The sequence below is a fragment of the Saccopteryx bilineata genome, chromosome 3, assembly GCF_036850765.1.
Source record: "Saccopteryx bilineata isolate mSacBil1 chromosome 3, mSacBil1_pri_phased_curated, whole genome shotgun sequence".
Classification (NCBI taxonomy): domain Eukaryota; kingdom Metazoa; phylum Chordata; class Mammalia; order Chiroptera; family Emballonuridae; genus Saccopteryx; species Saccopteryx bilineata.
Genome location: NC_089492.1, coordinates 215,880,283 through 215,898,504, shown reverse-complemented (window position 1 = coordinate 215,898,504; position 18,222 = coordinate 215,880,283). Strand labels below are relative to the sequence as shown.

The 18,222-nt window shown below is 33.8% G+C and overlaps 1 protein-coding gene across 4 annotated transcripts in view; it reads right to left on the bottom strand.

Annotated features, from left to right (window-relative positions):
* Positions 1-18,222, bottom strand: part of TTLL7 (tubulin tyrosine ligase like 7) — a 179,480-nt gene that overhangs the window by 538 nt on the left and 160,720 nt on the right. For 3 of the 4 annotated variants that reach the window (XM_066268804.1, XM_066268806.1, XM_066268805.1), the window contains one exon: positions 397-4,359. In XM_066268804.1, the coding sequence (XP_066124901.1) occupies positions 4,239-4,359 (121 nt within the window). In that variant the 3' untranslated portion in view covers positions 397-4,238. Of the gene's footprint in view, positions 1-396; positions 4,360-18,222 lie in introns of those variants that run through there. The other variant, XR_010730428.1, reaches the window with a different exon arrangement.

Genomic DNA, 18,222 nt, shown 5'->3' with positions numbered 1-18,222 from the left:
CTACAAGGCAAAAAAAAGAAGGGGCAGCAATCTCAAAGTGTAAAATAAGTTTTAATATACCAAGTTTTTGTTTCAAGACTGTTATTTTTAGCCATCTGCCTTGGTTCACATAGATCCAGACAAATAATGTTTTTGGGGCATAGACTTCAACCAGATTCCTAAAAATCTCAGCAAATGGAAATAGATCCAATGACATATTATCTTTAATGTCACCGAGGAAAAAACAAGGCAAGATTTCTTTTTTCTTGATTTTGTCCAAAGGTTAAAACTTCATAGAGAATTTAAAGTTTATAAAGGAAGGAAGGAAGGAAGGAAGGAAGGAAGGAAGGAAGGAAGGAAGGAAGGAAGGAAGGAAGGAAGGAAGGGAGGGAGGGAGGGAGGGAGGGAGGGAGGGAGGGAGGGAGGGAGGGAGGGAGGGAGGGAGGGAGGGAGGGAGGGAGGGAGGAAAAGGAAAGGAAGGGAAGGGAAGGGAAGGGGAAAGAGAAAAAGAGGAAGGGAAGGGAAGGGAAGGGAAGGGAAGGGAAGGGAAGGGAAGGGAAGGGAAGGAGGGAGAGAGGCAGAGGAGGAAGAAAATACAGTGTAAGGAATAAAATTTTGATCTTTAATATATTTCTAAATTTTAAATTTATTTATAAGTAATATTAGCTCAAAATATTTAGACAACTAATTTAGTTCTTGAAAGTTTAAATTTTGCAATTTAAATAGGAAAGCAAATTTTCAATAATTATCAAGTCACAGAAACACATTAATTATAGTTACTTTTTACTGTTTAATCCTTATAATCAAGTTAACTAAGACTCAAAATGTAAATCGCTATTAGAGAACAGAACAGAAAAGTATTTTCTGTCATTCTTTTTGAGGTATCTGCTATTATTTTTTAAAGAATACACATTTGAGAATAAATCATTTGTGCTTTAGAGAAAACCAAAAGTGATAGTATTTATGCAACAATTAATTTGGGGGTACTTTTGAAAGGGTCAAGTAATGTGTATGTTTATATTTAAAGCTAATTTTTAAACAAAATGGCTTTGATGGGTTAAAGAAAAAAGCATTTGGATTTATTTATATGAAAATATCTGAAATTTCCAGTTAGATAACAAAATGCTACAATCATATTTCTAAATTAAAACGAAGATTAGGGTAAAACCTTTTTTTCAATGTCTAGAGTCCACTGTCATCTGGCTGTAAAGAAGGCTGGGTTTCTTTGTTTGAGTTTGGTTTATTTTAGTTTTAGGGAAGAGGCATTAGTAGAAACTTTTCGTGTATTTAGACATACAAAAAGTATGTGTAGATGCCTGCATCTTACAGATAACCAGGGATATTCAACAAAGTTCTAATCAGAGGTCACTTCTATATTTCATTCTGTTATAACTTCATTTTTCTACATGCAAGGTACCTAAATGATAGTAAAATAAAAACTTCTTGCTAGTAAAAATAATAAGAAAAATCACAATATTTCCTTCAACAGATTACAAATGGGAACTAATCTACAATGCTGGATTATTAAAATAAAAACTAATCTGTGTCCCAAATTATGTTCATAGATGATTTAAAATAAAAAGGTTGCTTTTTATACAATTCTGGAAATCATTTCAATAATATATATTGAGAAGCATTCCAATCTTAGATTTAAAGAATGGTCAGTGATATTTTCTTAACAAAATAAAAAGATGCTTTCATCATAAGTAAAACAAATTCCCTATTAAAAACTCTGGGTAATATTGGATAGCTACTGGATTTTTCAGATAAAGTTACTTTTCTCTCCTAGGTCAGAGAGAGACATCTATCACTTACACTGATATGTTTTAACTTTATTAACAAAAAAATTATAATAAAAACTAAGGAATATGTTATACCTCTAAAATATTTCTATGGACTCTAGACACGTCCATGATTTATTACTGTATATTCTCTTCTTAGTTTCTCATTAGAAAATAAGCACTACAGCCCCCACTGACCACAGCATACCAGGTAGTAGATATAAATAATGAGTATATGGTTTATTCACAATTTCATCGTATCAAACTCAATCAGTATAAATAGGTAAATGTGGGCAATGAAATTCTAGTGCTGAAAAAGGCAGATTTAAGTAACTAGAGATATGAAATTTATTCACCAATTAGTTGGGTAGTTTCATATATTTAAATTTACTCTTGGTTTTTAAAATTCTGTGTGTGTGTCTTTCCTAGGAAGAAAAAGAACATCGTGTTGAACAATTTTCTTTTTTTCTTTTAAATAAAAATTTCACTCTTGTGCAACTAAAAACAGAAGTTTCAAAGCACCCACACTAGCAGATTAAATAACTGTTTTAATTTAAACTAATGAAGTGAGTGGCCAACAAACTGTTGATAGCACATATCAGACACTTGAAATTGTGTCTCATTCATGGACAAACTGTAAATTTTAAAAAAAATTATTTAAAATACTCCTTGAAAAGGCCTATGTGCTGATCATTCTTATAATGATTTTGTAATAGTGTAATTTTTGAATTATGTATTCTAAGAAATCTACAACACATGTTTAAGAATTCATAAAATGGAGTCATAAACACTCAGAGTTACACAGTAATGTCCTTCATCCTGACATCCTTACTCTCTTTTTCCACCAAAACAATAACAACTTCTTTGGGACATCTAGCAAGAAAAAATATCTGCTGGAATAAGGATGTCAGGTAGTAATAAATAATCAAGTAACTAGCAATAATTTAGGGGATAACCTATTTTAGTCTAACACAGTTTCAGAACATGGCTTTAATAGCAAAGTACATCTAACTTACAACTTCAGGTTGTCAACTATTCGGCTTGTGAATCAAACCAGGCTAGTTTGCCTCTCTCAGTTCTTCTGCTTTGGGCCATTTCTTGATTTACTGGAAATAGCTTTTAGGACAATAAAAGGATGTAAAACATTCAGGAATTTTGCAAACAATTAGCATCTGTGAGAAAATAAAACTTTGAAGAAAAGTTTAAACAAACTTCTGAAGGTGAATATTACAATTTCTAAGGATTTCTGTCAATGATAGTGTTTATATTTTCATGGAAAACTGAATGCTCACTCAGTGTTTTGAAACTCTAAGCAAGAAACGGAAGTAAGTGGCTATGAAACTTATGCATAATAACTTTGAACAAAAAGGAACTCCATATTCTTATTTTGATTTTAAAAAATTCATAAGGTTACATCATAACTAATAATATCCAGTAATCAGAATCTTCTATTTATAAAACATTAAATTATTTTCTATGGTGCAATGAGAAACTGTAGTATACTCTGCAATATTATTTGATCTCAACATTGAAAGACATAAAATAAGCATGACATATTATTCTGTAACACCAAAATGAGTTTGAGAGGTCAAATCTTCTACTTCTGAAGAACAGGAAAAATTGTATTTGAACATATATACCAATTGGAGGTATACTTTCCAAATAAAAACGAGTGGTGTGATACAAAAATCGTATGAAAAGATTTCGTCATTACCATCATCTTCTGTGCCTTTAAGTGACTCCCAATAAAGAGTAAAAAGAAATCCTAGTTTATGTTTTGTTTATTTTTAAGCCACTGGATTGTCTTCCATTTTAGATCAGAATATGCTCTCACTAGAGAGATCCTTACTGAAATTTTACATTATCATAAGTACTTGAATTTCTATACAGAGGGGGAAAAAATGTTGAAGAATCGTGTTGGGATTTTTGTAGAACTTTGCAGTATGCTATAGTAATGATAAACCCGTTTTATACTTAATCCTATAATCAAAGCCACACCAGGATTCTAATTTTTCTTCATTTTATATGGCTACTATATACATAAAAGAATAAGGTATTATACTATTGTTTTCTCAGGTCAAAAAACATGTTATCTAGAAAATAATTTAACACTGTAATGGGATCTTCAAGATCAATTTTGTTTCATATACTCTGCAGCAAAAATAACATTTCTAGTAGGAAGGCATTAATTATAAACCTAGCAAGTTCTAGACATTCACATATTTGTGTAAACAATATTAACATGGTTTATTATATTTCCAGAAAGTATAAGTCTTATATCCAAGTTTTCTGCTAAATCTTCTTTTATATATTATAATAAATATACATATTATTTGAGTGCATATGTATTTATATTTCACACATATATGTGTTATATATACATAAAACAGCACTTAATGGTTACTTTCTTTGTGTGTTTAAATTAGGGGGAAAATGAATTGCTATTATGCATAACCCATGGCAATCTTCCCTCCTATTTCACAAATGGCCATATCGGGATGTAAACAAAACATTGGAGCGAGTCATTCCAGGTGAACCGTATTTCAAGTTGAAGGTTGGTGTTCTCATGAAGAATTGTGTACTTCCTGGTAGTAAATACCTAAAAATAATAGTTAAAAGTTAGACTTTTACAAGCAAATTAGTATTAACAACTCTTACTAAAATGTTATGTGGCTAGTAATTTATACATCCTACATGAGAAATGATACTATAAAAACAATGTGATCCACATAAAAAGATTTCTTCTCCCAGATTGAGAACAGGAAGTGGAAGAGGGTCATAAATCCTTACCCAAAAGGCTGACCAGGGAAGCAACATCTGATCTTAGAATCCCAAGACACCCCATAAAAGCCATTGCACTCACATGCAAAGAAATTGTTTATGTGGTTCATGTTAATTTGAAATTCATCATTAATCTCTGTAAATAATGTGTGGAGCCAGTCAAATATTTCTTAAAAACATATGATATGAGAATTAGGCTGGCCACACTAGCAATAATTATTTGCTTCTAAGATGTTGGAATCATTAATTATAATTTAATATTTCTTTTTAAAATTTTCATTTAGAAAATTAAATTTATCAGGGTGACATTGATCAATAAGAGTACATAGATTTCAGGTAAACATTTCTATAGCATTCGAATTGTTGATTATGTTATATACCCATTAGCCAAAGTCAAATCATTTTCCATTGCCTTTATTTGTCCCTCTTTACTCCCTTCCTGCTACCCCCTCCCCCATAATATTTCATTGATGTATTACAACTACAGGTAATCTAAAAGGAAAAGCTAAAGATTGACATTCATAACTAGATTATAAATCTTATATTCTTAACCACACAGTGCTTATGATTACAGTGTATTAAAACCAATCACAATTACATGTCACATGCAACCTTTGCAACCAAATGTATTTCACAATACATGAATTTTCTAGAATTTTAAAACAATATAGTGTATATGTTATATAAAGAGAAGGGGAAAAGTAGGTTTACAGTTGTCATATGAAAAATAATTCAATAATTAAATAATAATTCAAGAATAAACTGTAAAAAAAAAGAAAAGAATAAACTGTGTTTTGTGTACTCACAACTGTAAACCCCATCTGCCCTCACCCTGTACAACATCTCCATCAGGGCTTTGGGGCAGCATCCTAAAAACAAACTATCGATATTTCTGTAGGAAAAGATATAAATATTCACAAGAGCTCAGATAAAGACTAAATAATGTCATGTCAATTCAGGTCAGATTTGCCAATAAATAAGTTACTATTATTATTATTACTTTTAGTTTTCAGAGATTTGGGATTAGAAATTGCAAACAAGAGTGTGTGCCTGTACAATTTGTTTTCTTCTGGAGAAACTCTGATTAGCAGTAGGCCAGCCCAATCGTTATACCTAGAAAGAAATGATCTAGGAAATCCACATCACTATGAAAAGGTAAGTCCTGGTTATGATGAGAAGGACATGCAATCAAGTCAGGACCAAGACATCTATGAGGAATTTCAAAGAGAAGAAGCAGCAATAGAAGATTTGTAATTATCACTTGTCTTGAGAAAATAAACAATGGTGGAGCATCAAATCTTTTATTTTATTTTCTTCATATGATATTAGAATCTTACAGCAACAGTACAATAATTCCATAGATATATGAAGAAGTTGAAGGCTAAGGGTACTATCAGCTACCTATTCTATATTAAATAATGTTGATAACTACTGTACCTCTATATCAATGAGAAACTACATTCATAGTTGTGTGATATGAATTTTGTAGATGAGTATGTTTATTATAAACTGTATACAGCATTAAATTAAAATGGCAGAATTCTCTAATATTCATAAACATCATTTTATCATGAGTTATCTAATAATGTCCCTTAAATCTATTAGCTAATATCACAACTATAAATAATTGCTCAAATCATTAAGTTAATAGAGCAGTAAAATAATATACAACAAACCAGTGTAAATCAAAAGTGCACAGCGAATGATAAATAATGAAACAATTGATTTCTCACATCACAGACTATACAAATTATTTTCTTAATAGTACCTGGGTAATTTATAAAGATTAATTATTATGTCAAGAATTAGTGGAGTCACAATGATTAATCAGATATCTTCTGCCATGAAAAAGCTATTTATTTTGTCTAGGGCAAAAGTGAAAAAGAAATAAGGTGTTTAACCAAAACCTTCTATATGTTTTAGTTGAAAGTTATCTTCTATTGAAAATGCATTCTTGCCTGACCATGCAGTGGTGCAGTGGTACAGTGGATAGAGTATCAAACTGGGATGCAGAGGACCCAGGTTTGAAACCACAAGGTTGCTGGCTTGAGCGAGGGCTCATCCAGCTTAAGTGGGGGTTCATCCGACTTGAGCCCAGGCTTACCAGCTTGAGCATGGGGTTACTGGCTTGAGCATGGGATCATAGACATGATCCCATGGCACTGGCTTGAAGCCCAAAGTCACTGGCTTGAGCCCAAGATCGATAGCTTGAGCAAAGGGTCATTAGCTCTGCTGGAACCCTGGGTCAAGGCATGCATGAGAAAACAATCAATGAACAACTACGGTGCTGCAATGAAAAATTGATGCTTCTCATCTCTCTCCCTCTTGTCTGCCTGTCCCTATCTGTCCCTCTCTCTGTCTCTCTGTGTCTCTCTCACTAAAAAAAAAATAAAATAAAATGCATTCTTATTACATTGCTAATTATCATAGTAAAGAGTTACTGCTGCCAACTTTCTTTTGAATAATTTTCAAGTAATAGTTACAACTGGCATTACAATAACATTCACATGTCCTTTTGAATTAAAGATCTCTCCATTTCATAGATGAAAACTAAAAACAGAAAGTTTGGGTTATAGCCAATTATACCAGGGGTACTCAACCTTTTTATACCTACTGCCCACTTGTGTATCTCTGTTAGTAGTAAAATTTTCTAACCGCCTACCGGCTCCACAGTAATGGTGATTTATAAAGTAGGGAAGTAACTTTACTTTATAAAATTTATAAAGCAGAGTTACAGCAAGTTAAGGCATATAATAATAATTACTTACCAAGTACTTTATGTCGGCTTTTCGCTGTTTGGCAGAATAAATCTTTATAAAACAACTTACTATAGTTAAAACTATCTTTTTATTTATACTTTGGTTGTTCCATTACTGCCCACCATGAAAGCTGGAATGCCCACTAGTGGGTGGTAAAGACCAGGTTGACTACCACTGAATTATACTATTTTATTTCTATGTTCCAGGCACTATTCTAATTACTTTATAATATTAACACAGTTCTCATAACAATCACTGTAGGCTATATTTTACAAAAGAACACACTAAAGCATGCAGGGGTCAAAAGACTTGCCCACAGTCACAAAGCAAGCAGCAAAGCCAGGATTAAAATTTATGTGGTATAGCTCCAGAATCAGTGTTCCTAGCAACAATACCATATTGTCATTTCTCTGTGTGAATCCCAATTTTAAAACTATGGATACTACGGTTATGCTCATTTTTTCAGAAATACAAAATATAGTCGAGAAAGTAGAAAATATTATATATCCACAAAACTAAACTTTTTAATAGAAGCAAAAAAGCTAAAATGAAACTCAAAAAATTCATATGTGATTCACATGAATCACAATGGAAGAAACACCTTGCTTCCCTAAAGCAAATATTGTAGGCTATTTTAAAGCAGGAATCGGGAACCTATGACTCGCGAGCCAGATGTGGCTCTTTTGATGGCTATATCTGGCTTGCAGACAAATCTTTAATAAAAAAAATAATAACGTTAAAAATATAAAACATTCTCATGTATTACAATCCATTCATTTCCTACCGCTCATGTTCATGGTTGCAGGTGGCTAGAGCCAATCACAGCTGTCCTCTAGGACAACACCAAATTTTTATTGGATAATGCATAACGTAGACAGGTCATTGTACGGCTCTCATGGAATTACATTTTAAAATATGCGGCGGTCATGGCTCTCTCAGCCAAAAAGGTTCCCGACCCCTGTTTTAAAGTATTACAGGGGAAACATTGCAGATTATTTGCCTTAATATCTCCATTAATATCTCTTGGGAGAGCCCACACTAGGTGAACATCAAAGATTATTTTGAAATGTTCTTTGCAACAAAGTTAAAGAATAAATTTAATTTTTTTAAAACAGAATGACTATCTCTAGGAAGTGGATTTATAGATTAGATCTAAAGAGGTTGTGTTGAAGCAGCAAAAGTGTGAAAAGTTTACAGTTTTATTTTTATTCTAGCTTACTTTTGATATATAAAAATAGCTACCTTGTAGCTAATTTGTACCCAAGGACAAATACCTCAGAGTACCCTACTTGCTTCACATACATACCCTAACTGACATCTGAGGCTAAATTTGCACATCTTTGCAAATCTAGGATATAGACATAAAATGTGCATTTATCTAATTTTTGCTTGATGTAGAATTGGTCAGTCTGTCATGTACCAACTTGTTGCTGACCATGGAGGATTTCAAGACTGGTGGGGAAGTAGCATTGAAAACATTAAAAGCGGTACTAAGAAGAGTGACATCAGAGAAATGGTGGCATGAGGGATACTTCTTGATCTCTCCCCTTGAAATTTCAACAAATTCTACAACTATATGCAGAGAAAAAAACCTAGATGAACCTGAAATATACACACACTGGATATAGAAAGGTATGATCGCTCAAGAAGGCGGGTCAAAGCACAGAAGAAAAACAAAATACCAGACAACCAAGTCTTTCTCTTTCCTCAAGGACGTGAGGAAGGGAGGCACTGTTGGTGCAGGCTTTGTCTCAGAGCTGGAGATGGGAGAAGAGGAGAGTCTGGTTGGAAGGAGCTGAGATAGGGGAAATATTAAGAACAGGGAGCAGGGCCAGATGTTTCCCAGCGTCTGCTGCACCCGTGATTGCAGGGCTGGGCGATTACAGGTGCTGGACGCACACAAAACCAGTGGCAAGCTCCCAAGAACTGCAGACGATTAGCTTGTGGAGATCAGCCCACAGGACACTGGGGCATGCTTGATCTGCCCGCCCCACCCGCACAGTTTAGCCTTGTGGCGCCAGACGCTCTTGATCTGGGATCTGCGCGCCACCAGCTCTGAAGCTCTGGCACCAGATTGCTAGAGGGAGTTTAGCGTGTATGGGCGGGAGGCCCCTGATCTGCAATGTCTACCGCAACTGCTGCTGAAACTCTGGGACACCAGCTTGTGTTGCACACCCCTGCCCTGCCTACGGCTGTGCTTGGAGTGCTTAGAGTGGTATCGCAGGAGGGACTAGACTGTGTCACTCTAGCCTTCCAGTTCTTCATTGCTCCCCTTGCTGTGAGAACAGTGGTAGTGGCAGATCCTCCTCAACTGGGTCTCCAGGCTGCTCTCTCCTGTAAGAGGCAGGAACACCCAGATACTTGATCCCCTGCTCTGTTGAGATGTGGGGGAGGGCCTTGGAGGACTCCTGGTTGGCCACTGCCAGTGCCATAAAATTGCAAAGCCCTAACAACAAGCCCTTCCTACCAACGTGATGATCCTGCCTGCATCATTACAAAGGCGACAGCTAAGCCTTTGTAGAACACCCAAGAATCTCTCAGAGGCAAATCTTGTAGTACAGCACCCCCTGCCAGAAAAAGAATAATGATCTATTATTGGGGTTACCAACAATACCTACCACTCACAAATGCCATCAAGGAAAAAGAAATCAAATATGGATATTCAAGACAGAGACATAACTTAGATAGATGATGAAAAATCTCCAGAAAAAGCATCTCAATTACATGGAAACCTGGGAGTTTAATGACAGAGAATTCAAAATTGAAGCTCTAAAAATACTCAATAAGATACAAGAAAACACTGAAAAGCAATTTAGTGAGCTCAAAAAACAAATTAATGAACAAAAAGAGTACTTCACCAAGGAAATTGAAACTATAAAAAAGAAACAAACAGAGATGAAAAACTCAATACACAAACTGAAAAATGAGTTAAAAGCTTGGCCAATAGAACAGGCCAGATACAGGAAAGAATCAGTGACATTGAAGACAGGCAACTAGAGATACTACAGAGAGAAGAAAAGAGAGACTCACGAATTAAAAAAAAAATAAAATGAGGAAGCCCTACAAGAATTGTCTGACTCCATTAGGAAGAGAAATATAAGAATAATGGGTATATTAGAAGTGGAAGAGAAGGAAGAGGGAATGGAGAACATGCTGAAACAAATAATCAATGAGAACTTCCCAAGCCTGTGGAGTTAAAGCCTCGAATCCAAGAAACAAACAGAATATCAAGTTATCTCAACCCAAACAGACCTACTCCAAGGCACATTGTATTAAATTATCATAAATCAATGACAAAGAAAGAATCCTCAAGGCAGCTAGGGAGAAGAAGGATATAATTTACAAAGGAGGGCCCATTAGGCTATCATCAGATTTCTCAGCAGAAATTCTACAAGCCAGAAGAGAGTGGAACCCAACATTTTAAGTACTGAAAGAGAGGAACTACCAACCCAGAATACTATATCAATAAAGCTATCCTTCAAATATGAAAGGGAAATGAAAACATTTACAGACATACAGAAACTGAGGGAATTTATCACCAGAAAACCCCCACTACAGAAAATATTAAAGGGGGTTATCTGACCAGATACAAAGAACAAAACAAGACAAAATTACAGGTAAAAAATTTTAACAAAACCACAATAAAAACAAGGATAATCTGTGTGACAACAATAACATAAAAGGGGAGAGGATAAAGATCAGCAGTAACAAAGGAGGATGAAGTGCTGAAGCACTCATGAAATAATGGACTCTAATAAATATGACAATTTTTCTTTTGATAACCTAATGTTAACCAACCCTGAAAACAGGGTTGCCACTACTGAAACACATAGCTTATAAAAAGAAGAAACAGAAAAGAGAAGTATGGAATACCACAAAACAAAAACAAATGACAGAAAAACAAAAAAGAATAACCAAGCAAGACACAAAGCTATCAGAAAGCAGTATATAAAATGGCAATAGGAAATCCACAAGTGAAAATAATTACACTAAATATAAATAAATTGAACTCACCAATAAAGAGACACAGAGTAGCAAAATGGGTCAAGAAGCAAAACCCAACAGTATGCTACCTTCTTGAGACAGACCTAAGCTACAAGGATAAAAATAGATTCAAAGTGAAAGGTTGGAAAACGATTCTCCAAGCAAATAATATCCAAAAAAAGCAGGAGTAGCTATATTCATATCTGACAATGCTGACTACAAGACAACAAAGATAACCAGAGACAAGGATGGACATTTCATAATAATAAAGAGGACATTGTATCAAGAAGACATAACACTCCTTAATATATATGCACCAAACCAAGGAGCACCAAACTATATAAGATAACTACTAACTGATCTAAAAGTGCAAACAGAAAAATATATAATTATACTTGGAGACCTCAATACACCATTGATGGCTTTAGATCGTTCATCCAAATATAAAATCAATAAAGAAATATCAGCCTTAAATGAAACACTAGAACAAATGCACATAATAGACATCTACAGGGCATTTCATCCCAAAACATCAGAGTATACATTTTTCTCCAGTGAACATGGAACATTCTCAAGAATAGACTATATGCTGGGCAACAAAACTAACACCAACAAATTCAGAAAGATTGAAATTATACCAAGCATATTCTCTGACCATAAGGCTTTGAACCTAGAATTCAATTGCAAAAAAGAAGTAAACACACCCACAAAAATGAGGAAATTAAACAAGATACTTCTAAAAAATGAATGGGTCAAAGAAGAAATAAAAGAAGAGATCAAAAGATATATACAGATAAGTGAAAATGACAACACGACATATCAGAATCTCTGGGAAGCAGCAAAAGCAGTAATAAGAGGGAAGTTCATATCATTACATGCTTACATAAAAAGCAAGAGAGAGCCCAAGTAAACAACCTAACATCACATTTTAAGAAGCTAGAAAAAGAAGAACAAAGGCAACCCAAAACCAAAACCAGCAGCAGAAAGGAAATAAAAATTAGAGCAGAAATAAATGAAACAGAGAACAGAAAAACTATAGAAAAAAATAATACAATGAAGAGCTGGTTCTTTGAAAAAGATTAATAAAATTGACAAACCCCTGGCAAGACTCACTAAGGAAAAAAAAGAGAAAAGACTCATATAAATGAAATCCAACATGAAAGAAGAGAAATTACCACAGATATCATAGATATACAAAGAACTATTGCAGAATACTATGAAAAAATATATGCCATCAAATTCAACAATCTAGAAGAAATGGATAAACTCCTAGAACAATACAATCTTCCTAGACTGAATCATGAAGAAGTTGAAAGCCTAAATAGACACTGATAAGCAGGGAGGAAATAGAAACAACTATCAAAAACTTCCACAAAAATAAAAGCCCAGGGCCAGATGAATATACTAGTAAATTCTACAGAATATTCAAAGACTTGGTTCCTAACCTTCTCAAAGTCTTCCAAAAGACTGAAGAAGAAGCAATACTTCCAAACACATTTTATGAGGCCAACATAACCCTCATACCAAAACCCAGTAAAGACAACACAAAAAAAGAAAACTACAGACCAGTATCTCTAATGAATACAGAGGAAAAAATCCTAAACAAAATACTAGCAAATAGAATACAACAACAAATCAAAAAAATAATTCATCATGATCAAGTGGGATTCATCCCAGAAACACAAGGATGGTTCGACATAAGTAAAACGATTGGCATAATATACCATATCAACAAACAAGAACAAAAACCATATGATCCTATCAATAGGTGCAGAAAAGGCATTTGATAAAATACAACATCCTTTTATGTTTAAAACACTCAACAAAATGGGTATAGAAGGAAAGTACCTCAACATAATAAAGGCCATTTATGACAAACCATCAGCTAACATCATACTAAATGGTAAAAAACTGAAAACTTTTCCTCTAAAATCAGGAACAAGACAAGGTTGCCCACTCTCTCCACTCCAATTCAGCATAGTGCTGGAAGTTCTAGCCAGAGCAATCAGACAAAAGAAAGAAATAAAAGGCATTCATACTGGGAAAGAAGAATTAAAGGTTTCACTTTTTGTAGATGATGTGATCCTGTATATACAAAATCCCAAAGACTCCACAGAAAAGCTATTAGGAACAATAAACCAATACAATAAGGTTGCAGGATACAAAATTAATATACAGAGGTCTATTGCTTTCTTATATGCTAACAATGAAATCTCAGAAAAAGAACTAAAAATAAATAATCCCTTCTACAGTAGCAACAAAAAATATAAAATACCTAAGAATAAACATAACAAACAATGTAAAGGACCTATATACTGAAAAATACAAAGCATTATTAAAGGAAATTGAAAAAGACACACAAAATAGAAAAATATTCCTTGTTTGTGGATAGGAAGACTAAATATAGTTAAAATGGCCACATTACCCTAAGCAATATACAAATTTAATGCAATTCACATCAAAATTCCAATGTCATTTTTTAAAGAAATGGAACAAAAATCATCAGGTTTATATGAAACCATAAAAAAACCTCGAATAACCAAAGTAATCCTAAGGAAAAAAAAACAAAGCTAGAGGCATTACAATACCTGACTTCAAACTATACTACAGAGCCACGATAATCAAAACAGCATGGTACTGGCAGAAAAATAGACACACAGACCAATGGAACACAATAGAGAGCCCAGAAATAAAACCAAATACATATGGTCAAATCATCTTTGATAAAGGAGCCAAAATCACACAATGGAGAAAAGAAAGCCTCTTCAATAAATAATGCTGGGAAAATTGGAAAGCAACATGCAAAAGAATAAAATTTAACTACAGTTTATTTCCTTGCACAAAAATTAGTTCAAAATGGATCAAAGACCTAAGTATAAGATATGAAAAAATAAATTACACTGAAGAAAACATAGGTACTAAATTCATGGATCTTGGCCAGAAAAAACATTTTATAAATTTAACCCCAAAGGCAAGGGAAGTAAAGGCAAAGATAAATGAATGGGACAACAGCAAACTAAAAGCTTCTGCACAGCAAAAGAAACTGTCAACAAAACAAATAGCCAACTAAATAGAAGATGATATTTTTAAACAACAGCTCAGATAAGGGGCTAATATCCAAAATATAGATATATAAAGAACTCACAAAAACTCAGCAACAAACAATCCAATAAAAAAATGGGAAGAGGACATGAACAGACACTTCTCCCAAGAAGAAATACAAATGGCCAACAGATATATGAAAAAATGCTCATCATCACTAGCTATTTGAGAAATGCAAATCGAAACTACAATGAGATACCACCTCATACCTGTTAGATTAGCTATTATCAACAAGACAGGTAATAATAAGGTGCTGGAGAGGCTGAGGGAAAAAAGAAACTATCATCCACTGTTGGTGGGAATGTAAACTAGTACAACCATTATGGAAGAAAGTATGGTGGTTTCTCAAAACATTAAGAATAGAACTACCACATGACCCAGCAATTCCTCTACTGGGTATATACCCCCAAAACATGAAAACATGAGTACATAAAGACACATGTACCCCCATGTTCATCACAGGCCATGTTCACGGTGGCCAAGACATGGAAACAGCCTAAATGCCCTTCAATAGATTGAATAAAGAAGATGTGGTACATATATACAGTACTCAGCCATAAGAAATGATGACATAGTATCATTTACGACATGGATGGGCCTTTGGGGAACATTATACTAAGTGAAATAAGTAAATTAGAAAAAGCTAAGACCTGTATGATTCCATACATAGGTGGGACACAAAACTGAGACTCATGGACATAGACAAAAGTGCAGTTGTTACCAGAGGAAGGAAAGGGTGGAGAGAGAAGGGGGTAGGGGGAAGGGGAGGGGCTTAAAGAGAAACAAAAAATAGAGTGACAGAGAATGATTTGACTTTGAGTGATGGGTATACAGCATAATCGACTGTCCAAAGGATGTGGAGATATTTTCTCTAAATCTATGTACTCTGGTTGACCAATATCACCCTGTTAAATTTAATTGTCTAAATAAATAAACAAATAAATAAATGAAAACATGAAAGCTACACCACCTTTCTGAGGTATTCCTGGAGTAAGACCAGGATCCATGATACCCCCACAAATAAATTCAACTTCCTGGTTTGGGGAACACAAGGTAAATAAAATCCATCATAATATTTGTCCTATGTTTTTTGTTTAAATTTTTTAATGTGGTAAAATATATATAACATAAAACTTACTAGTTTTACTATGAATTATACAATTCAGTGCATTAAATGCATTCACAATGGGTGTGTAACCATTGCCAGTATGTAGTTCTATGACCCCAAACAGAAACTCTGTGCCCCTTAAACTCTAAATCCCCATTTCCTCCTCCTTCCAGGTCTTGGTAATCTCTACTGACTTCTGTTTCTATGAATTTGTCTATTCTGCATAGCTCATATAGGTAGAATCATACTATATTTGGTCCTTCATGACATATTTCACTTAGCATCCTTCGAGGTTCCTCCATGTTGTAGCATATATCAGAATTTCATTCTTTTTTATATAGGCTAAATAATATTCCATTGCATTTATCCATTTATCTACTGATGGACACAGGTTGTTTTACCGTTTGGCTATTGTGAATAATATTGCTATGAACATCTAAATTCTTGTTTTTAATTCTTTGGGGTACGTAGGAGAGGAATTGGTGGGTCATCTGGTAATTCTATATATATTTAACTTTTTAGAAACTGCCTAATTATTTTTCATGGCAAACACACCATTCTAAATCAGCAATGAAAGAAGAGTTCTAACTTCTCAATATCCTCACCAACAATTATTAACATGCATTTTTTTAATAGCCATCTAGTCAGTACGCATTGTCCTGTAGTTTTAACTTCGATTTTGGGGGGGAGAGGAGCCCTTGTTTCAAGTTCCACTTCTGCCATATTTTAGCAATGAGAATTTGTACAAGCCATTTAGCCTCTCTGGCCTCAGTTTTATTACCTGTAAAAAGAATCCAACAGTTCTGTTATGACTGACTCTCAGAGTATGAAGCCAATAAAATAATGCATATGGGTGAAGTATTTGTGTATTTTGAACATCACTCTCATTAGCAAGACTATCTCTGTTCTGAAACAGACTATCAAGCTACTTTAGCCTAAGACCATAATGGTGCTACATATTGAACTTGAATTGTTAAAATGTTGTCATTATAAAATATAGCATATATTGAAAAGGTGCATAGAATTTAAATGTACAGTTTAATGAATATTAAGAAATAATTACTTATATACCTGTTACCCAGATTAAATAATTGAGCATTTCTAACACCTCAGAGCCCTGTATCATAATACCCTCCCTCCCAATAAAGTTACCCACTATCCAGACTTTTATCGTAATTACTTCCTTTTTCACCCAAGTATACACTCCAGAAACACATAATTTAGTTGTCCCTGTTTTTTTTATTTTAAATAAGTGGAACAAAGTATATATTCCTTGGGCTTCGGCTTCTTTTGCTCATTTGAGACTCATCCATGTTGCTTTGTGTACCTGTCTCAATATCCTCACCAATTACTAACATGCATTTTAATAGCCATCATTTGTTTGTTTTCAATGTGTATTACATTACATTCTGTGACTATTACAAAAATGTATCCCTTCTTCCATGAACAGATATTTTGGGTTGTTTCAAAATTTTAGCTATTATAAGCAAATGTTCCTACGACCATTCTAATAATGGGTTTGTTGCACATATTCAGACATTTCTGTTCAGAATTACTCATAATAGAATAAAATAGATAAAAGGGTAGATTTTAGTATGTAATGCCAAACTGTTATTAAAAGGGACCAATTTTCACTATCATCAGCAGAGTAAGAGAGTTCCCATTACTCTACACTCTCATCAACTCTGGCTATGCAGTGTTTTTATAGTTTTGCATTTTCCTGATTATTAGCTTGAAAACATATTCAAATGTTTATTGGTCCTTTCTATTTTGTTTTTTTAACTCGTTTGTGAACAGCCTCGTTAAGTATCTTCCCCATGTTTCCATGGAGTGTTTTGTTTTGTTTTTCTTCCTTAGAAATTCATAGTTCTTACACAGTCTGTTTAAGAATCTGTTATAGGTTATATGACTTGCCAATATCTTCTTTCATTTTGTGGCTTGCTTTTTCACCTTCCTAAAGAGGACTTCTAATGAACACGTGTCTTTACTTTTATGTGTTAAAATTCATCTTTTTATCTATGATTTTATAGTTCTATTTTTAAAAATATTTTCTTACCTCAAAAGTGATGAAAATATTCCTCCTGAAATCTCTAGTTTTGCTTCCACATTTGTATACTAATTCATTGGAAACGATATTTGTATATGGTGTGGGTAAAATCAAGTTTCTTTTTTATTGTTATTTAACAACCCAATTGTCCCAGAACCATTTGTTTAAACAAGTTTTTTATCCCTTTATGTTGTAAATCAAGTCTCTATACATGCCTCAGTCTATTTATGGACTTTCTAAATGGTTTTACTATCTAATTCTCCATACTTAGGCAATATTATAGTGTCTTAAATTAGTTTAGCTTTATTATAAGCCTTAGTATACAACAGTTAATAAATCTTACCATTTTATTGTTCTACCTCAAGAGTATCTTATCTACTCTTGGTCCTTTGCTTTCATGTGTAACTGTTAGAACAAGCTTTTATCAAATACTGTTCCTCCCCCCAAAAATTGTATTGACATTTATATCAGGATTACATGGAATTTATAGATGTACAGAGCTATTTGAGAACTGACATAATGATAATATTGATCCCAATGATGAGTAAGGTTTATCTTTTCATTTTTCACATTTTCCTGCATATACTGTACATTTTTGTTGCCTAAGTGTTAGACATTTTCAATGCTATTGAAAAATGATATCATAGCTAATATTTTCTATTCATTGCTGTTTGATGTTGA